At 33.9% G+C, this 22,070-nt stretch overlaps 1 protein-coding gene and 1 long non-coding RNA gene across 8 annotated transcripts in view; one reads left to right on the top strand and one right to left on the bottom strand.

Moving 5' to 3' along the window:
* LOC141460492 (uncharacterized) overlaps positions 1-7,345 on the bottom strand; it is a 32,536-nt gene extending 25,191 nt beyond the window's left edge. For 3 of the 4 annotated variants that reach the window (XR_012462072.1, XR_012462073.1, XR_012462074.1), the window contains exon 1: positions 7,209-7,344. This is a non-coding gene — a long non-coding RNA (uncharacterized lncRNA). Of the gene's footprint in view, positions 1-7,208 lie in introns of all 4 variants that reach the window. The other variant, XR_012462076.1, reaches the window with a different exon arrangement.
* The window catches only part of LOC141460488 (proton-coupled amino acid transporter-like protein pathetic), a 31,823-nt gene extending 10,209 nt beyond the window's left edge, over positions 1-21,614 (top strand). Inside the window, exons 2-11 of one of the 4 annotated variants that reach the window (XR_012462070.1) lie at positions 239-396; positions 11,443-11,544; positions 12,238-12,388; positions 12,649-12,773; positions 12,855-12,939; positions 13,936-14,211; positions 15,760-15,935; positions 16,454-16,623; positions 17,466-18,137; positions 19,881-21,614. Coding sequence is in view for 3 of the 4 variants with exons in the window: in XM_074140518.1 (XP_073996619.1) it covers positions 317-396; positions 11,443-11,544; positions 12,238-12,388; positions 12,649-12,773; positions 12,855-12,939; positions 13,936-14,211; positions 15,760-15,935; positions 16,454-16,623; positions 17,466-17,663; positions 19,881-19,930 (1,413 nt within the window). In the remaining variant the exon portion in view is untranslated. Of the gene's footprint in view, positions 1-238; positions 397-7,756; positions 8,956-11,442; positions 11,545-12,237; positions 12,389-12,648; positions 12,774-12,854; positions 12,940-13,935; positions 14,212-15,759; positions 15,936-16,453; positions 16,624-17,465; positions 18,138-19,880 lie in introns of those variants that run through there. The other 3 variants (XM_074140518.1, XM_074140520.1, XM_074140519.1) reach the window with 3 other exon arrangements.
* The last annotated feature ends 456 nt before the right edge of the window (positions 21,615-22,070 follow it).

Below are 22,070 nucleotides of genomic sequence, written 5' to 3'. Positions count from 1 at the left end.
CACATTGCAAAACCCATCTGATTGTAGCAATTGTAAAACAAATTGCCTATTGTTCTAACAAAATGGAGATAGTAAAGTTGATTTAAAAATATTTAGTAAATTAGATTTCTAAAAGTAATAAAATTAATTTATATATATATACGTGTATATGCTTCAGCCCTCCAAGTCAGCAACCTTCCCCCACCCTTCGTTCACCTTTATTATATCTACTATAATTTATATTCTCTGCTGGTTACAGATAAGGCGCGAGATGATAAGAGATTGTCATTATTAGGAGCAGATTTGGATAAACTTCCAAGCACGATACAGCGTCAACATGTCGAAGACAACTGTGCCGAACGGATTGGACCCGGGGTCACTTGATAGCAGTCTCGATTTAACAAATACTTCATCTACGTAAGTTAAAAAAAAAAAAAAAATACTATTTAAGTGTGAAATCTTGTGGAAGTAGTGTTTTCTCACAGGGATTGTGGTTAAAAGGTCAAGGTCCTAACCTAACCTAATCTAATCTAACCTAACCTAACCTAACCTAGCCTAGCCTAAACTAAACTAACCTAACCTAACCTAACCTAAACTAACCTAACCTAACCAAACCAAACCTAACCTAACCTAGCCTAGCCTACACTAAACTAAACTAAACTAAACTAAACTAACCTAACCTAACCTAACCTAGCCTAAACCTAACCTAACCTAATGGCAATATCTAACCATGTGGAGCTGCTTGGTCCGTGGTTTCCTTAATCCCAATAGATGCTCACAAGAGCTTAATGTGTTGTAAGAATGGCTTACAGGTATCAAGAACAAGCCCCAAGATTCCACAGGAAGTTGCTAATCATGCTCCCCATAGGGATTATAACGCCTATTTCTCCATTGCAACATGTCCAGATCTCTAAACAATCCTTGCAATATAAATTTATAATAACAATTTTTTTTTTAAATAAATGATTATGAATGAAATAATCAGATGACTTACTTTAGCTGTTACATCATTGGATAACTTTACAGTTTATATTATGATGTCATCTTGATAAGCATAAAGTTCTTACGAAACATAATAGAAAATGTAAATCTGATCAAAGTAATAAATGAAAATGAACAATTTAAATAATTTATGAATATAAAACTATTTAAAAACTTGTACTTTTTACTAAAACTTTACAAAAATTAAAATTTTCCAGAAAATGCTTTTATTTTGAGTTCGACGAAGAAAAAAAGAAATTAGGTATTTGTATCGCTATCGGAAATTCTGCGATTTGTTTTTGGCAGTTTTTCTTTAGATTTTCTTAGAAATGGCGCTTTTGATTTTCCATCAGGAAGAACTTTTCATCCCATTTTTTCTTCATTTAGAGGATTTACTACGGTGCAGGATTTATATTTTGAATTTTCACTTACAATATTGGCTTTGAGGCCCTACCAGTACGAAAAAGTGGTGCTTATAAGGAGGTTTCCACCGTGTAAAGCTCAAATTTAATATTTCCTTTTGGTTCCTACGATTTTCTTGAATATCGAACTCTCAGGAACCTATTTATTGATCTAAAACCTTTTTTTAATACAAAATCAGTTACGTGAGAGAGGTAAGGGTAAAGCGTCGTGCTTAAATTCGTGCTTAAAATTTGGAATTTAAAAAATATTGATCTACCGGAAACTCCACTTAAAATCGAACAGACTTTTTTCCAGCAACTTTTCCGGTCTATTATTTCCACTTTGATGTGGTAAATATATAAACCACGCGTACAGAAGGCTTATTATAAACTTTATACGCTTAAAACGTACATAAACTAAACTCGTACGTAAACAGAAATAAGACGTTTATTTTTAATTACATTTAAAAATAAACATAGTAAGCCCAAAAACTACATTTACAGAGCGCTAACCGTAATAAACTGTACCATAATGAATTTTACCATCTAATTATATAATAATCCGCATGGATTATTGCCACAGCCAGTTGAATATTAACGATAAAAAAAACGTTATCGTAACATGAACAATAAAAATTTTAAGATGATAAAATTCGATGGAAAAATTTGGTCGACTGATATTTAGAATTTGCTTAAAAAATTAATTTAGAAGGAAAAAAAATTTAAAGTTATGTTTTTTTGGCTAGATTTAGTTAGACTAATTGAAAAGTTTAATTGGTCTATTAATCTAGAAAAAATAAGAAATCTACCGGAAGTGACGATTTTTCAATACGACTCCTACGATAGAGAAACCTAAACGAAGTAACAAATTTGAAATGTTGGCGTTTTTTTTTTTTTATATTTTTGAATTATGTTGGCCACACTGACAGACATGCGCGCGCACACACACACCCCCCCACCACCAAAAGAACTTTGCCCTTCAGCTGTAATATCAGAGAATTATGGGTAAATTTCTCATCTAAACAATAACTTGCAACTAATTTTACACTTTATTAACTAATTTATCTCTCTTAAGTGAAAATTCAATGTTTTAAGAAAAGTTATTAATAATTTCCATAAGAGAAAGTGATTCACAAAATAGATTTTTACTTTTTTTTTATAAAGAAACTTCGACGGGCAAAAAGCCACAAATATTTGTAGAAATAAACAAAGGTAACGTCCATGACACCATTTTAAAACATCGCTATCTAACACGTTCTTCACAAAGGAAAACGGAAGTATCAAAATACGATATATACTTATATATATGTGTGTGTGTGTAGGACAAAGTTAAATTAAATCCAAAAACATAGGGTCATTGTAAATATAGTAAACTTGGCTGAACGTTATTGTGTTTTTGAATTTTACTATTTTGAAATGATTTTTTAAACTATTATTAGGTAGGTCAGTGCATGGTTGCCAAGGTAACAGACATAATTATAAATAACCATTTTTGACTTGCATGGACATGTTATTTATTATAAATAACCGTTTTTGACTTGCTTGAACATGTTCGCCATGACCATTAGCTTCTCATAATGTCGTTTTTACTTCTTTTTTTTTTTTTAATTAAGGTGGCCGTGATACTGAATGTTGTTTCTAGTTTTATTGCCAGTAACTGATTATAAATTAAATAAATTAATTAGTTTGACCAAAATTTGTAAATACATTAATTTACGCAAATTATATTAGTGTTTGTTAATAATCAAATGTTATTGAAAATGTGGTTAGGTTCATCAGTTCGATTTATATCGAATCATTGGAGTCGATATATAATAGCAAAAGAGTTTAGCGTGTGAATAGATCATCCCTAGAATGAGTGGCCGCCCTTTGGGATAAAAAGGAAGTAACCTCTTCTTCTCTTTAGCAACTGTTACGAGTGGCTGGCAATGGGGATCTCACAAGCCCTTCCGCCAATTGAAAGCCAACCGTTACCAGTTTGTAAGCCTGGGGGCTAGACAGGAAGTGCTGCACATGATACATCTCGACCATTTCATCTCCGTGGTCCAGTAAAAATTGTGGAAATATCCTATTCTTTGAGGATAACATATAGCCGTATTTCCTCCTAAAAATCCGATAGACCGGAAGTGTGCCAGTGTTCTGAATGAATTTTGTGGTTTTTAGTCAATTTCCTCCGTGCGTAAATTAAAAAAAAAAAGTCTTCAAGTGAAAACGGAAGTGGTGTTAGCTTAAAAACTTGCGCATGTAAACAGAGCCGGCGAGTATTTATAACAGAATAGCTCCAACACAGAAAGCTATAGTCTTAGAGCAATTACTTTGTCTGTTCGTTCAACAAACTAAATTTGCACGGTTAGTTTGCACAAGGAAAACGCTATTAGAAATATTTAACTGTGGAATATATGTATAGTTAGCGTGTTTTAAAAAAATTTATCTTTCACTACTCTGCTAAATTGGATTTCACCAAAAACACATAACCAGTTTCTTATTTATTTATTTTTTGCTAAGTATTTTTAAACATGCATGGTAGGATGTAGCGGTTTGAAGAACGTGGGGAAAACCTTGTGGCTTTAGAATAAGTGGGGGGCTCCGTGGAGGCGCTGAGGAAGATGGGCTGATGCTGAGGAAACTCCAGGATGATGTTTCCTTTTCCTGCAGGAAGTTACTTCTTTCTGTAAGCACGCTTGAGATTCTCTAAATAAGAATGGAGAGACATTCTATAACCCAACTTTCACTCAATAGGAATTCACTAGGTTTGATTGTTTAGATGGATTATTTACTGATCATAACTATATCCGATAGAACTTTCGAGGTTGTTCCGGAATTTTGTCATTTAGTAATGTATCACTTCCGCTCAAAACAGATTTTCTTCCACTGCCTGAACTCCAGTTACACATTCAACTCCTACTAGATTGATTCTGGAATTGCGTTCGTACATCACACTTATTGTAGAGGGAAGCTTTACCTCAGCTTTACCCCTTTCAAGAAGCCCTTTTCCAAGGAAATGTTTCAAGTTAAAGTTCTAGATCTACATGCGTACAATGAGGATACAAAGTTAAGAAAATCAATAGGGTCGTTTTTTTTGGAAAATACTCTCTCCCCCTGTGGAGGGGGAGAAACGATTCATTAATATGCACTTTCACGACTGATTTTGTCCGAAAGCTTTTTGTTAAGGTTCTATGGCGGCACCGATACGTTTGATATTTTTATATTAAAAAACCGATTTATAGTACCCCATTTATATTTTTAAAAAAATATCAAATATCAAATTTGATATTTAATGTTTCATATTTACTTGATTAATTTAAACTGAACAGCTTAAAAGAAAAACAAAGGGGCGGGGCCTATTTAATGTGGGCGTGGTCAAATTGAAGTGGGCTTGGCTAACTTCCAACCCTAGTTGTTTGGTTGGCCAAATGAACCTCCCACATTTTTTTTACAGCAAAAATTCTTCACTGCGATTGGTCCAATTTTATTTATGGCTAATAATTTTTAAGGAAAACAGTAAATTAGATTTATTTTTAGTATAGCGATTTTTCAAGAACTATCGCATTATGCAATAAACACATTCTGTCACAAAAATGCTTAAAATAAATAATTTTTTTTTTCATTACATAATATTTTTTGGTTTTTATAGTAATAATTGATCACATGAAAGAAAAGCTAGAAATATTGATTATTTTAAGAGAAAACTTATTAAAATAGAGATGTTACCAATTAGTTGCGCCATTTTCTAAATTGATTTACCCATGTGTGCCAATTAAAAGTAAGTAAAACTAGATGTGACGTAATCAGACTTTTCTTTTCTCTTAGTTTACGCTATTTAATTTTCATGAAACTTCGAGTTTTTCGTAGAGAGATGGCATTACGAGGTGTGGCTATTAAATAACGAGACTGATGCTGCTTCAGAAAAACTATGCATGCGCCAAATCTTAACGACCGACAGCTTGCAGTGTAAAGCCGTCTCTTTCGATTGCAACGTCTCACGTATTTGTAGAGAAATCTGTCTGACCGGAACCTGACGTGTTTGTGTTAGTTTCGTTTTGCCGAAAACATGATACTACACATGTAGTAGAGCAACGAATTGTCGTGAAATTTCACAGCAAAACTTGGTAAAATCGCTACTGAAACTTGATCTTTTATTAAAAGAAGTTTATGGCGATGAATGTTGTATCACGTGCGCAAGTTTTTGAGTGGTTCAAGCGTTTCCAAGAGTCGAGAAGTCGTCGGAGATGATGGCCACCCGGGTCGCCCTTCCACGTCCAAAAACGGATGAAAGTATCTGATTATAATTAATCAACATTACTACCGTGAGGTGCTTGCTCAACTCCGTGAAAGAGTAAGGAAAAAAAACGACCCGATTTGTGGAAGAACAAGTCATGGTCAGGACAACGCGCCGGCTCACACTGCATTGTCTGTCAAGATGACGTTTCTAGCTAAGTACAAACAGCCCAGTTTTAGACCATCCGCCTTATTCGCCTGACCTGGCCCATTGTGTGACTTTTATCTGTTCCCCCAAAGTCAAATCTGCCATTAAAAGGAGAACATAATTTCAGTCCTTTGAAGCTGTGAAAGAAAAAGCGGCACGCGTTATGCAGGAGCTCACAGAGAAAGACTTCCAGCGCGGTTTCGAACAATGGTAAATTCGCATGGAGCGTGGTAGGGATAGGGGAGGGGTGTATATTGAAGGTAATAATAACTAAATATGTATAAATTTAAAATAAAATGTTTTTCAGCAATAGTCTCGTTATTTAATAGCCACACCTCGTACTGTAATTATACGAGCATTATGCTAGCCAGTTCATTATAGTAAAGTTTTTCTGTTAGTGAACTCCTTTACGATCATGATTTTGCTTTATCAGTCTTCTTTCTGCAAATCTTGAGTTGCATATCATTTGGGTTAAGAATACAGGTAGCGCAAGTTGAGATTATTGTTGCAAAAACAATATTTTTAAATTAAAACAACAAAAACTGTTGAAATCTTGACGTCAATTGCTCTAGCTATTAATTGGAAGTAATGCACAGGTGAGACTATAAAGGCACACCGTCTGGCAGACGTCCCGTTTTGGTTCTTCTTTTGCTTACGTCAGATAGCGGAGCTACATTCTCTGGTTTATAATTTGGGCTAAATTTACACACTCTCCTTTCACTAGATGAAATTTTTTCATGTGAACCCTATTCTCTACAGTCTGATGAAAGAATGTGACGGCTAATGTGCTCACAAAAGAAAATTTGAAGGCTTTTTATTTTGGATGAAGATAAATTTAGAAACGAAAGTTGTTAAAAAAAAAAAAAAAAATCACGTCTTAATTTAACCATCACTTCATTCACTGACTTCCTCTTTCGTCAAAATACTCGACCTAAGACTAAGCTATGGAGCTTCAAAGCAAGCTACGTCACTACTGTTCGGATAGAGACAAAGTTTATATTCTTCAAAACTAGAATTTCTTGCAACGCCCCCCCACCATTTAAAATTTTGTATGTGCTCTGATAATTTAATTTTCAAGTAGACTAAGTGATTATTAAAATTTGTCAGTTCAGCCAACTCTTACGCTAATGTTTGCCAAGTTTTTTTAGAACATCTTTATTTTAATTAACAGCTGGTGACGTACTGAATTTCGCAATAACAAAAAATAATAATAATTAATATGCATAATTGATTAGCTTGGCGAGCTACGGTGTGCTTAAAATGGACGCTTACTTGAGTATATTCTACTCAAAAGTATCTAAATTCTAATTGTATTTTCCGATTTTTACTTTCAAAAAAAGAAAATTGTCAACATAATTCAAGGAAACTAAGAATCACAGGAAGGACAGAATCTATATCCGATTTATAATTAATAAACTTACCCAAAATTAAGCTTCTGGACAAAATTAACCAACTAGAAGTAGCATTTTTTCTGCAATTGATTTTCCTGTTTTTCTTGTGATTGCTTTGAAAAAAAGAAAAGTTGATTATTTTTCTATAAGCTTGGTCAATACACGTACTGTTTATTGTTATTGTTGTACAATGTTTGCACTAATTTAGGAGTCACTGATCATACTATGCACTAAATATTAAATGTGTAAAAGAGAAAATACAAAAAATTTATAGATTTATTACTTTTCTTAAATGGTTGAATCAAACACAAATTAAGTTCGGTTTATTCACTTAAAATACACAAACGTTAACATAAAGTATAACCTAACATAAAGACTCTCGCTGCATCAAAAACTATCATCCCCTCTCCAACACACCCTTGACAGTGTTGCCACGGCTATACCAAAAAAAAAAAAATTAAATTTACCTACAAATGTGTGGCACAAATTCCAAATTAAAAAAAAAAACTTTGGCTGTCAGAAAGTGCATTTTACTGATAATACCTTTAAATTGAACACCTACAATTTTGTAGTCAACTATTTTTTTTTAGTACCAATTTTAGGATTCAAGGAAAACAACATTGCAACTTTGGGGTTGATTAATGTAAAATTTTAAAATATGCATTCATTTTTTATTTCTGTTTTGTTTACGAGTACACCTGATTGGTTAATGGTTGCTTGTTTTTATGGCTATGCCTGTTTGTGCATGCATTCACAATACCCAAAAAAAAGTGCAGCTTAAATTATGTAATAAAATTCATTTGACGTGGTATAAGTCCTATATGAACCCAGTAGCTAAGTCGAGAACTTAGAAATAAGTAAGACCGAAATTGGCAATGAATTCTCCTCCTTCTTGCATGAACCAACAATCACCAAACAGAAAAAAACTAAACAAAACATAAATTAGTGAATTTTATTGGACAATTTTAGTTTTCTAAGTATCGGTTGGTTGAGTCGTAAATTATGAACAGATAAATAAGGTGATAGTAACGCTATCTACTCCCTAACAGCGCTACTGTCAAATTTGAAAGTATAATTAGTTATTTTTATTGCCCACCTTCCCAAAAGCACGGGAAAAAATTTGATCCCATAAAAATAGATTCAAATAAAAGTGATTGTGGAGCCCCCCCTCCAAAGAAAGAGTATTATCGCCATCCTGAGTTAACTGGGGGATTCCAAGACTTCTAAGAGCTCTGTTTTACTTTCTCTGTCATCCTCGGGAGCAAAGGTCTTGTGGCACAATGTTTTGCTTGTCACCTTGGGATTAGACCCGAGAAATATTCTGGGAAGCGAAGGGAGCAGTAGCCAGGAATATTCCTCACTTCTTAGTACCTAATGCTGCCCCCTAACATCGTCCCCAGACGTTCTGAAGATAAGTCAAGTCTTTCTTATCTATTGTACATTAAAGCCCCCAATCAATTGCAAACTTTCATCAAATTCGATTAATTATAAATATATGTAATCGATATATCGAAAAAGGAATGTATCACATGTTTTAAATACTTTTATTTAGCAATAAAAATAACGATGACAATTTAAAAAAAAAATAAAAAATATTAATAATCTGTAAAAAAAAACTGCAACAATTAGTTAGCTAACTATCAGGTGATAATGAGTGCTGCAACGACTCTTTCTTCTATCTAAAATCTAATAGCGCAAGTGAATTCTACAAGCTGAAATTGCTGAACAGAAATAAGAAAATTAATTACTTAAAATTTCAGGCGTTACTACGAGGCTAGTGAGTATGGCCAGCTGAAAGTATTCACATCTTTTACATTCTTGAGGTCTTTTAAAAGAAATGGGTAACTTATTTTGTTTCTATTCTATACAAAAAGGTGGAAGCAATCTCCTTATCTGTGTACACTTCAGGTGAGTCGTTTGGCTCGATAAAGTCTAGGTTTGTGATTGTCAGACGAGATAATGATCACATGAAGGAGCATTGCAGAAGAGAATTTCATGGTCGGAGGGTGAAATTAAAATTTTTTAAATTTAAACATTTGGCGATTTTCTATTTTGAGCTGTGCTGATCGAAATCAATTTACAATAATCGTATTTTTCTCGTACCCAGGAGACGTAAAATCGTTTCCGGTAGAAATAAAAAAAAAATCGCCTAAAAATATCTCTCAATTCGCGTCAAATATGTTAGGTAGTCTCAGCCTTTTGTAGTCGGTGAAAGATCGACACAATCCCTTTACTATTTCCGGTTTAAAATCACCTGTAAATGATGCTCTAGGATCCTCTAATTGGCGCTACATCAGACGATAAGCACACCAGTAGGCATTCGGTAGTACATCCCCAATTTAGCATTAAAAGGAATATTTAACCCTGCCAAAAAATCATGATTAGATTATTACATAAATCAACAATAATTAAAAACATAAATGGCCTAGACAATAATAATTAATGACAAAATAGTTACATCAGTATAAGAAGGATTGTAATAAAAAAAAAAAAATACAATATCATCTGGTGCATATAGTTTGAATGCAATTTTGAATCTGTTAGATGCATTAAATAATAGAATGCAAGTCCCCATTGTTGATCTACTGCAGCCATTACACTAAAGTAGTGCACTAACATATTCATATTGCTTGACCTTTGCAAGCTTCCTGTAATTTGTATTACAAAAGGCAGCGAATAATTGGGATAGAACGAGAGTATAAAACTAGTGAAAAAAATAAATAAACTAGAATTGTACACTATTTATGCAATCATTTTTCGGAAGGGGGGGCCGTGGATTTAGAATTTCTTTCAAATAGATAGTTGATTCCAATATCATAAAATGAGATGAAAAGATGAATTGGATCTCCTAGGTGGACCCCAGAATCCTACTGGATTCAATATTCTCTGAAAACAAGAACAAACGAAAGTGATAAGTGATAAAATTCGTATAAGTCTACGTTCAAACGAATGGCCTAGAAAATTACAGATAAACAAATAAAAAAGGTTCTGTATAAACTTACGTACTGTATGCGGTGATGGCGGTGAACTTATTATGAAAACCGTACAATATACTAAAACGACACAAGAGCTTAACGTAAACCCTTTCTAAAAATTCTACTTGAATAGTTTCCTGTAATACAAGGAATACATAAAAATTACATTCAATAAGAGCTCAAAATAAATGTTTAACAAATTTGGAATTGTGGTAAATATTCAATTCCTATTATTGCATAGGTGATGGCACTATTAATTGCACTAGAGTGGTAAAGTGAAGGATAGTTTATCCTTAACTACTCCCCTGGAACTAACTTAAACATTTTTACTTAGACAAATAATTAAAAAAAAAAATATATCATTTGAACAATTGAGAGGCATTTTCGAATAAATTTCAAAAAACTGAAAAATACTTTGAGTAGAGTACTTCTTACGATTTACTAATTTGGATGAAAAGCTAATTGTTGCATCTTCTGGTAGTAACTGAGCTTACAAGTTGTTTTTTCTAAAATTATGTTCTAGAAGAATTCTATCTTAAGAATATAATGATTGTAGCTTTGAGTAACTCATGGTAGGTGTCAGCACCTACCTAGCACTACTAGCGTTACAACCGGTGGAAATTCTAATTTCTAATTACAGTACATAATATTCATATTAAGGGAATTGGAATAAAATGATTAATGTATTTAATATTCAATTATTTGGAGTAAACAATTCAATTAAAAATGAAAAAAAGTATTTAATTGAGTTTGTTGACTCAAATTTCGAAACAATAATTATGAATAAATACTCATCTAACCCAATTTCATTAACATTATGGGAATTCATATTAGCAACGCTTCACTATGTTTCAGTATGCTTTAGATTGTTGAATTTGTTAAAATTAAACACTGTCTAAGATTCCCAACCTTTTTACGCAATTTCCTGTGAATTAATTTTTAAAATACATCAACAGACTGATCGATTATCTCTTTTTTATGTATAAAAATCAATCTGACAACACCAATAGCTACAAAAACCTCCATACAATCAATTTGGAGCAAATATATTTGTATAAATTCTGAATTATCCTCCTTAAAACGTCTCACCTCACTTTTAGAAGAATGTGGATTAAGTATTTTGTACTATAATACCATTTAGTATTATAAGTCTATCATAACCTTTGCTATAACAATCCGTAACCTAGGCAACTATTACCTTACACCTCGCTATGATGTATTAAAAAATTAATTTCAATATTCTGATGGTACATATCTACCATCAAAATTAACAGATTTTAATGTTTCAGTATAGAATTAACTGGTGTTGTCTACCATATACAAGATGATGGCATTACTATAAATAAGAAGTTACCAATTGAAGATGAAGAAATTAAAATACATCCCACCTCGTAAGTAATTTTATCCATTTCATTGACAATTAGTGTTTTGTATTTTGGTCAAAAATGACTGTGGATTCTCCTGAGATATAGTGTTTTAAAATTTGGTGTGTTTGAAAGAGGCTCAAACTTTGGGTATCAATATCTCGATTTCTACAGTTGAGAAATCAGTGTACTTTCTTACAATAGTAGGGAACAGTAGTCTTTACAATTGAATGAAATATTATCGTTTTGAGTGCATTATTATAGGAGATATAGTGTTTTGAAATTTGGTGTGTCTGGAAGAGGCTCAAACTTTGGGTATCAATATCTCGATTTCTACAGTTGAGAAATCAACGTAATATCGTACAATTGTAGGGAACATTAGTCTTTACTATTATATGAAATATTATCGTTTTGAGTGCGTTATTATAGGAGATATAGGGTTTTGAAATTTGTTGTTTTTGCAGGAGGCCTAAACTTTGGGTATCATTGGATGTGGTATTTATCTCTTAATAAGTTTCTGGTTTAATAATTTGATATTTTTTTAACTGTTCTCGTCAGGAAGTGATGATGTGCAATAGCACTGATTTTGGGATCTCAGAACATTGTGTTATTAATATTGTTTTCCAACACCAGCTTTATGATGACCATGCGTATTCTTCTTGAGGTTGAATTGAGATTTTTTTTGGTGATAAACTTATTAATACCTGTTCTTTTTTACAGTGACTTAGATGCACTATTGCACGTGGTTAAAAGTAGTCTTGGTACCGGAGTGCTTGCGATTGCTGATGGCTTCAAGAACGCCGGCATGGTGATAGGACTGGTTGGCACAATCATCGTGGGTATCCTCTGCGCGCATTGTACTTATGTTATGGTAAGCATGGTTCTTGTTAACCATCTCAAAAAATCGTTTTTTGTGTGTACATAAATGATGAGGAGTGATCGATTGTAAATTTAATTCAATTCTTTAATTCACTTTTTCAAGAACCAGAAATATGCTTTTGAGGGGTTGTATTTTTTTTGTTATTTTAATTAAACTAATCGAAGTGTTCGTTTCAATTCGATAAATAGTAAGCAAATAAAGCCTTTGACAAATTTTTTGTTTATTTATTTGTTTTTTCCCCCCAATTCCAGGTGAAATGCTCGCAAAAAATGTGCAAAACTTTAAACAAACCTTTCTTAGGTTATACTGAAACGGTCGAAATGGCGTTTCTTTATTGTGCCAATAAAAAATTCAGTCGTTATGCTAGTTTTATAAAGTAAGTATAAAGTTTGAAAATTTAGATTAATTACATCTTTTATGCTCAAATTGTAGTATTTTATTTATTTATTTATTGCAGAGCAAGTGTGGAGGGTTTCATGTTTTTCACTTATTATGGTGTCAACACTGTTTATATTCTACTGGTTGCTTCATCTCTTCAAAATGTAAGTTGTGAAATTTTGCAAATCTATTTAAGTACACGCGTAGAATATTACTAGAATAATTAAGAATCTCTGTTCTAGAAAGGATTATGGATCAGTGAATTTATCAAAAAAGAGTTCATGTGGGACAATTATATTTTCGAATCATTTATGGAAATAGAGATAACCTATTTGTTTATAACCTTAGTGTTGAAGATTTGGTTTTTAATTTTTTGTAAAATAACAATTTTAGAAAGTGATATCAAGCATAACAGAAAATCTACTGTTACTTTTCACAATACATAGTTTTCTTCTAACAAGTAAACAACTAACAATACCTTACTTGGTCAAATGACATGTGTACAGAGGTAACTAGCCAAATGTACTGGGTTGTGTATTTACGCCCTTATTGGACTCAGAATTCGTACGGAACAAACACTAGTGATTGCGTTGATATGTTGTTAAGAGAGCTATGCTGTTACATATCCTAGACTTGATATTGTCAAAAATACTCATCAGGACTACACCTAGTTCGTTCCTTCATTTCCAGCCTTTTAGTAAGTGTTGGTATTGCAATCGTGTCAAAATGTCCAAAATTAGCATTTCACAGAAAACTGAATGTTTCGAAGAGGAACTCAACTGAAAATGAATAAAATGTTTTTAGCCAGAGATGACTTAGATCAAAATTATTCCCAAAACGAGAAGTCAAATAAAGCTTAAACTTCGTAATTCGTTTAGATAATATTGTCGCTTCGGATAGTAAATTTTCGCTTGCACTCACAAATAGTGCAGTTTATCGGAATTGATATTTTGATGATAATTATAAATTGTACTGTGGCGACGATTTACCATAAACCTCGTTTTCATTGGTATGTGGGTTAAACATTTTCATTTTTAACTTTGGTCTGAACAATTGGTGATTTCTTGGTACTTGTTGTCCCTCTATTTCTAGGGTTTCATTAACATAATTATACACTTCTGCAAGCTAATATAACTTGACTATTTAAATTTATCTTGCAGGTCATGGAAAGCCACTTACACTGGGACAGCGATATCAGAATTTACATCTTAATTACGACCATCCCAATTTTCTTGGTCGGCATAGTGAGAAGCATGAAGTATTTGGTGCCGTTCAGTGCGCTGGCCAATGTACTGCTCGGCGTTGGGCTTTGCCTCTCCTTTTACTACATGTGTCAGGATCTTCCACCGATCAGTTCTAGACCAAATTTTGCGCCTATATCCAAATTACCGCTGTTCTTCTCTACAGTCCTGTTTGGAATGGAAGGAATCGGCACGGTAAGTCAATTAAAAGAACTTAATTTTTTTTTATATTTCTTGTTAGAACAGAAGAAATGACGTCTGGGTAATGATGTAGCCAGAGCTTTTGGAGCAAATTATGTATTTTGAAAATGAAACCAATATATTCTGCACTAAGCGAAATTTATAAAGCTGATTTAGAGCCGCAAATTGCTGTCAGTGATGCACCAATTTGTTAGTATACAGAAGTTACGACTTAGCTAGTACAGGATAGCTAGTACTGGGGCCTGATCTGTCCGAAGTAACGTGTCTTTTAAACTTGATATCAGTCCGGCTTTGCTGTGTGTAGGATTCGTAGTAAGTGGTGCTTTATAAGACTGGGTTACTGGCTCCGCGATCATTCCCCAACCTGGAGGACCACGTCAGAGTTCCCGTCTCCTAGGCCAGCCGGCTTCACCGCGTCTTACAGAACCTGGCCTATCCGTGGTTATATTTTGGAGAGTTAGATTAGATTAAATTTGGGTGGCCTCAGGGCCTACGCCACTGCGACCCCTTTGGGTCTATTGTGGCTCCCCTAACTTTAAAGCTCACCCTCCAGACCTGTCCTTTTAATTAGACTCTTAATGTTGGAGAGCGACTCTTGGGTAAAGCTCACAGGCCTTCGTTTTTCCTCCCCGAGAAGTAACATCCTTAGCCAAACAAGCCCCTCACACTGGCACAACACTTGTGCTTCTCCTAGTCCAAGTTGCTTCTCCTAGTCGGATAGCCTTCACCTAGGATGTGAGATCTGTCCTCCCACGATGCAGTTTAACGTCTTGCCCAGGACGTAATGCTCATGTTACTGTCTTAAAATTTAGTACCTTAGAAATAGCGATTAAGAATTTACGGGCATTAGCACGTGGCACGGTAGGCTTTGGCACGTGACACGGTAATAGACATTTTGAACAGGTTCATTCGAAAATCTGACTGTACAGACGGCTCAATGAACGAATCGTCTTCAAACCATTTCACATGGTTTGCACAGCTTTTTTCAGGGAACTGATGGGTGGAGTTTGCCGAGAAAATCATGCAACAAACGTGAAGACTGCGAAGACGATGGACGATATTCTTGAAGATGAAATGCTTTGAAGAGAAAGGTTGTTACTAAGAAGACAGAGGTTACTGCAGAGCTAGAAACCAGTGAACACGGAATATTAAGGAATACCGCCTCAGAGAAGAAGAATTACAGCTTCTTCTTGCTTCTACTAGCTTTTTCTTCAAATACTATTTGTGGGAGACTGAAATAGGCCAGTTGCACTTATTGTAACGTCCGTGAAGCTGTGTTCCCTTTGGTCCATTTCTTAGGTTGATCTGAGGATCATCTCTTATTGTTTTAAGACAATCCTCGGTTGTCTGCGTGGCCTGCAGTTCATGTAGATGCGACTCACTCCTTTATGCCTGACGCACTCCATCTGATTAGGTACTCGTACCACCTAAACTCAATGCAATCAAACCAGAAGTTCTTAAGATTCCTTCTTTTGCAATTAATTTATTACCTTCAATTCAAATCTGTGCAAATGCTAAACATTCTTTCCTCTTCAATTTCAGATGTTGCCAATTGAAAATTCCATGAAAAACCCAAAACATTTTCTAGGATGTCCTGGTGTTTTGACCATCGCCATGTCCATTGTCGTCTCCTTGTTCATGCTGGTTGGATTCTTTGGTTATTTAAAATTTGGCGACGAAGCACTGGGCAGTATTACACTGAATCTTCCAGATGATTGGTTAGTGTGATTTTATTGATTTACTAATTTATTTTAAGAATTATGAATATATTCTTGGAAGAAGGATTCAAATTTAAATCGAGGACCAAAATATGGGTACGCAATTTAAAAAAAAAATCATTTGAGCTATTTTAGAGAAAGCGGAAAACCCATTCAGTAAAGCGGTGCTTTCCGGTGGAGCGATTTTGATCCTTCCGTTGATGTCAGATTCTCTGATAAGGTTCAATTAAAGTTTCTAGCTCCACCTTTCTTAGATTTCGATACTTTAACTTTTTTGGACTCAGTGGTCTTCAAACGTGATATTTCCGGTAAAAACGGAAAAGAAAACTTTGCACGATCGCAATACTTCCTCTTACTAATAAGAGAAATATTTTTAAAAAAATTACCACCATTAAATGTGGATTTTCATCCAAGAAAGGAGGGCTAAGTTGTAATTCAGAATGCAATCAAGTAAATGAAAACTATCTGGGAAATTTAACGATACAGCATTCACGAAAATGTGGCACTTTTTTTTCCAGGCTAGCTGAAACTGTAAAAGCTCTTGTAGCTTTGGCGATCCTCTTTTCTTATGGACTTCAATTGACAGCTTCGGTTGATGTTGTTTGGAAAAGGGTGGAAAACAAGTTCAGGCCGGAAAACCAGGAGAGGGCTTACTACTTAGTTAGGACTTTGATGATTGCAGGCACAGGTGAGAAAGTAAAGTTGATTTTTTTGGGGGGCTAGGAGATTTAGTTAGTGTGAAAAGCTGAACTTAGGTTCTTCCGCTTCTGCACTGAAACCCAACCAGAAGTCCCCGGTATTGGTCTGTGGGGGTTCAACGCTCCAGTCTGCAAACAATTCAATCTCTTCTGCATTATCATTAACGCTTCATTTTATGTTTCAAATCTGACCAACCAGACTTAGAAATCCTGTTTGTAAATCCTGGTTGATGGAACTCGCTACAAAAGCTTCTATCAGAACTTACACCCTCATTTCAATCTTCTTTTCCACTATTTATCATCTCATCACCTTCCAGATCATCAAACGCCAGCAGTCTCGCTATTTTTTCTCTCTTCTGAAATAGTGCAGTTATTCCTGGAGATGACTCTGAGTTAACTTCTCGCCTCAGTTAGTGAGCCAGTCAAAAGTCTATCATGTTTTATCAGAATCAAATCTGTTGGCTAACTAATTTCAATAACTTGTTAAATACGTTACAAAACTATATGTAACTATATGTATTTGAAACAGATTTTATTATTCTGTAAAGAATATAATTTTATAAATAAATTAATACAAAACATTAATAAATACAGTCATAAATAATTAAAACAATAAAATACCTGTAAAGAATAATTAAATTACTAGTTTTATTCCACCGTCGTTAAACACTATGAAAAACTGTAACGTAAACACTCTAAAGTGACGCTAACCTTCCCAGACTGTAACCTAACATTCAGGTTGTGTCGCGTTGACGTCAGCACCCTCTGATGGCACTTTTACATATAGTATACAAAATCAAGTAACAATATACATTTTTGTTTTTGTTCACAGTATTACTAGCAATAGCAGTTCCTCAGTTGGCGCCTGTGATCTCTTTGATTGGCGCCGTAGGTTTTTCAATGTGCGGTTTCTTCTATCCGGCCATTGTGGAGACTGTGATCTATTGGGAATCAGGATTTGGACGATGGCGATGGATTCTATGGAAGAACATTGCGCTGGTGATTGTCACCATTGTGGCTGTGGTATCCGGTAGTCTAACCTCAATATCCGATATTATTGATCAATATTTTTAATTTTTTTTTTTAAATATTTTTATTTAGACAAATTTGGGAATAAAGACAATAACTTCAGTAAAAAAAAAAAAAATGTATAAAATAGCTACTTTTGGAAGTTTAGGTACCGATTTTTCCGCCTGTGGAAGGATGTTAGCGATGGCCAGAGAACACGAACTAGACCTCATTAACAGGAAAACTAACAGCACTGCTTTACCCAAATAGGCATAAAATTGTTACACTTTAACGATCCTACAGTTTTACAGATGCATCCTAATCGTACCAATCGATGTATCGTACCAATCGATCTACAAAAATTTTTATTATTTATTATTGTTAAAATTTATTGACGGATCTGACTGCAATGTAAGAGATGAAGTTATACAGGTTGGGTAGCAAAAGACGTATTTATATACAAAAGAAATTGTTTTATACGAAAAATATTATAAGTGTAAGTAAATTGTAAATAATAGTGTAAATTTATTTATAGAAAGGTGAAATAGTGAGAAATGACTTTTTTTTAAACAAAATATTAAAATTTAAAACACAAATCAGTATTGTGATATTAAAATTTTTTAGAATTAATTTAAATTCAAATTTATGGATAAATTGGAATTTAAGCGAAAAAATAATTTGAGAAAGTTGTAAATAATTTTTAAAAGTTTATATGTGGCTAAAAAAGAAAAATCTGGAAAAACAGGTTAAGCAGTTTTCCATTTTTTTGTGTTTAAAGACGAAAGTGCCAAAAAAAAAATTAAGATATGTGAAGTTGTTGAGTTTAAAATGAGGTTGTAGTTAGATTTAGTATACCATCAACCTCTCTGATAATGGATGGATATCCGAAATTGGTGAGGAAAATAAATGTAAGGGGAATAAAATCAACAATAAACTCGGTTTACTGCTCAGCATCCTCTTTGTGAGTACCTAATTCGGCTAAGTCCAACTTTATATTTACAATTGCTGGATGTTATTGGTGGTTTCTCTTTTTCATTTGGATCAGCTGATTGCTTTCCAACCTATCGTTCAAAAATATTGGTTTATAGACCCCCTGCTACAGTGAGTGGCACTTTTCTTGTAACTTATTAAATCGTCAGCTTATTGAATGCTATATTAAGAAGATACAGTAGCTGATGTAAAACTAGTTTTTATAAATCCAGTCTAGCTGGACAATAAAAGAAATGTGTTCAGACCAAAATCCAGAGGAATCTTTCAAAACTGTGAATGAACAACTTCTTTAGATTTAAAGTGGGTGGTGAGTTGCTGAAACAGCGAGTGGAAGGGCTACTGTACAGATTAGATTGGTCCACTTCATTGCAATGTGCAGGTTACTTACTAACGGTGAAATTTTGTTTTGGCATTCCGCTTTAAAAAAATATATACATATATATATTCAAGGTAAAAATGTGGAAATTGTGGCCAGAGCAAGAAGGGGGGGTAAGAGTTGCGGGAAGTGGAGCAGATTTTCTCCCTCCGGAAAAGCAGTATTTATGAACAAGGACGAAAAGTAAAGTAATATTTTCTCATTTAGAACCCATTCTAGGATGGTGGCTTTGCTCTCCAACATATAGCTCTTTGAATCTTGGAGAAGATGCTGATGAAGTGTACAAAAGATCTTGAAAGAAACTCTCTCTCTCTCACTGTCCCCCATTGAACTCTATTATTTCCGCAACTCTTGCCAAAACATAGCAAACATGTGGGCTAGTAATTTAATAAGTTAAATAGTTCCTAGGTGAAAGTAATGGTACTCGTTAGCTGAGGAAAGATTAACTCTTTCAACTGTAAACTTAACAATAGGATGAAAAAATAATGGCCATTTCAGTCGTAATACATTTATTCTGCCGGAGCTTTCGACCTAGGGACTAGGTCACATCTTCAGGTCTAGTTTACAAAGTAATATTTTACATTACAGGGTTGGTGTGTCTTCTGTCTTGTCTGTTCATGGACTGTTCATTCTTTTTGGTGACTGAACAGACAGAAGACACACCAACCCTTTAAGATGTAAAATATTACTTTGTAAACTAGACCTGAAGATGACCTAGTCCCTAGGTCGAAAGCTCCGGCAGAATAAATGTATTACAACTGAAATGGCAATTATTTTTTCATCCTATTGGAACTATGAATCAGTCACCAAACAGAATGAACAGTAATGTAACTGTAAACTTAACTACTCTTAGATAAAATTTGCTTCTTTCAGGTGTAATGCTTTTCATTATAACTATTCATTCTAATGGCAAAACACCATAAATGATTCGAAGTCAACATCAATTTGATTTAGAAAAAGGTCGCTGTAAAAGAAAAAGAAAAAAAATGTTGTGACGCAAGAAAACTTCTCAGGTGGAAGATCCAGATCAAAATGCAGGTGCGATCACTAAAGACCACAAACTGGATCGTTCCTTCTCGGTTATAAATTGAAGGAAAAGTTTGAAAAATAAACAAATATTGCCTCCCTAAAATTTTGAACTTTCAATATATTTGTAGTATTTAAATACATTTTACCAATATCTGGATGATCCACCACACTAATTGTGCCTGTGGAGCGGATTTACTCCTTCTCTTGCTATCTTCTTTCTCCTCAAAATTAAGATTTTGCATGGAGTGAGTTAGAAGAACTTTTTAGAATCTTTTTTTTAATGACTACAAGTCTTTTTTTTTTGGAATTGGGGGGGGTGTGTAATGGTTCTTTGGAATTCCTTAAAAACTTGAGATGCTAATTCCCTTGTTATCTATTTTCCATTTTTATCATCTGACTACCACTGAAGTGTACGGTTTTAGGTTGTTATCACAAAAATTCGTGAATGGGAAGACATTTAAATAGTGCTGATATTAACAATGTTAGACGCTACAGTAAACATTGCCAGCGTAGGTAATCTTGTAGTCTCCAATATCTCGCAACTTATTGGTACCGTCATTTTATTTGGTTCGACTATAGCAGGACGGTCTAGTTTTTTATCTTGAATAAAGATGGTGATCGTAATAAAAATTATTAATAAATAATAATTTTGAAGGGGGGGGGACATTCTTGGGGCTAACTCCTCTCCCATTCGATGTGCAGCGTCGTGACCCCCAAAAAGCACATCTACATAAAATTCTGTATCGAATGACCCCTCATTCATGAAAATCTGTTCACGGGTTTAGGCGCTACGTTGTTTACAAAAAAAGGTAACAACAAGAACATTTTCTGAAAATGTCGTTTTTTTCCAGTGTTAGCTAACTTTTTCCTAGAAATCTATTAGAGCTATGTTATTAAGACAAAATTACAGCTATAAAGGAGGATTTGCCCTATATTATAAAGAAAATTTGGGAATTTTATCTTTTATAGAAAAAGAGAAAAAAAATTGTCTAAGTTGGGTGTTTTTCAACGTTTCGCTTTTTCGTGCAGTTTTTGACGATCAATCCTTATACAATTGTCCTACCGGACAGTTTTAATGTCTTTTAAAAAATTCATTTTCAGTTTTATGCCGTAATCTGTGATAAATAAAAATAGTTAGGAGTAATTCATCTCTAATCATTTCCATAACTTTGCTTTGATTTCCTAAACGCCTCTAGATAGTTTCGTTTACTCGTAAGGAAATTAACATCAGAGAAAGTGTTGACTCGATCTTCGGAAATCCATTAAAATAAACTCAACTTCCTGTCTAATCCGTGCTAGAAAGTTCTAATCCGTTGCATTACTTTTTCAGAGACTTTGTGATGAAACTGTATTGCCTTCTTTTATTCTTTAGGATTAATTTATTTATAAAAAGAAACCATTATCTTTAAGATTTTTCCTTTTAATATTGGTGATTTATATTTATAACTAGATTTTAGTTAAAATGGAACAATGTAAAGGTGTTAAGAAACATAAATTATATTGTAAATAGTAGTTCGAAAAATGCACGAAATATATTTTACTAAAAAGAAATAAAAATATATATATTTGTTTTGTTTATTTATGTTCGTTGGTGAACTGTTTGCCTATGTAAATCTTAACACATGGGATAAACAACCCTTGTACAACTGTCCTACCGGACAGTTTTAATATGCAAGTCCTGTATGCATTGTGAAAACTGTCATTCTTGTTGTTAGGCTGTGATACCCTTAGGGGTGGCAAGATCATTGATGAAGAGGCTAGCTCAGGGGTCGGCAACTCGCGGCTCGCGAGCCACCTGCGGCTCTTTTATCCAAATTGTGTGGCTCTTCAGCCTGCCCAAAATACATTGTATATTTTAATTTTATTGAAACAAATGAAAATTCCATTTACTATAAGTATTTTTTGAAAAAGAATTTTAAATGTGATAGGTTTGAAATTGAATAGAATTATATTAAAATACAGTACGTAATTATAGAAGACTGCCGCCATTTACATTCAAACACAGGTTTAGTTATTATTTATTTGTTTATTTAC

Source organism: Rhodnius prolixus, unplaced genomic scaffold, assembly GCF_049639745.1.
Source record: "Rhodnius prolixus isolate KJV_2025 unplaced genomic scaffold, Rpr scaffold_6, whole genome shotgun sequence".
NCBI lineage: Eukaryota > Metazoa > Arthropoda > Insecta > Hemiptera > Reduviidae > Rhodnius > Rhodnius prolixus.
This window is presented reverse-complemented; position numbering and strand designations above follow the sequence as displayed.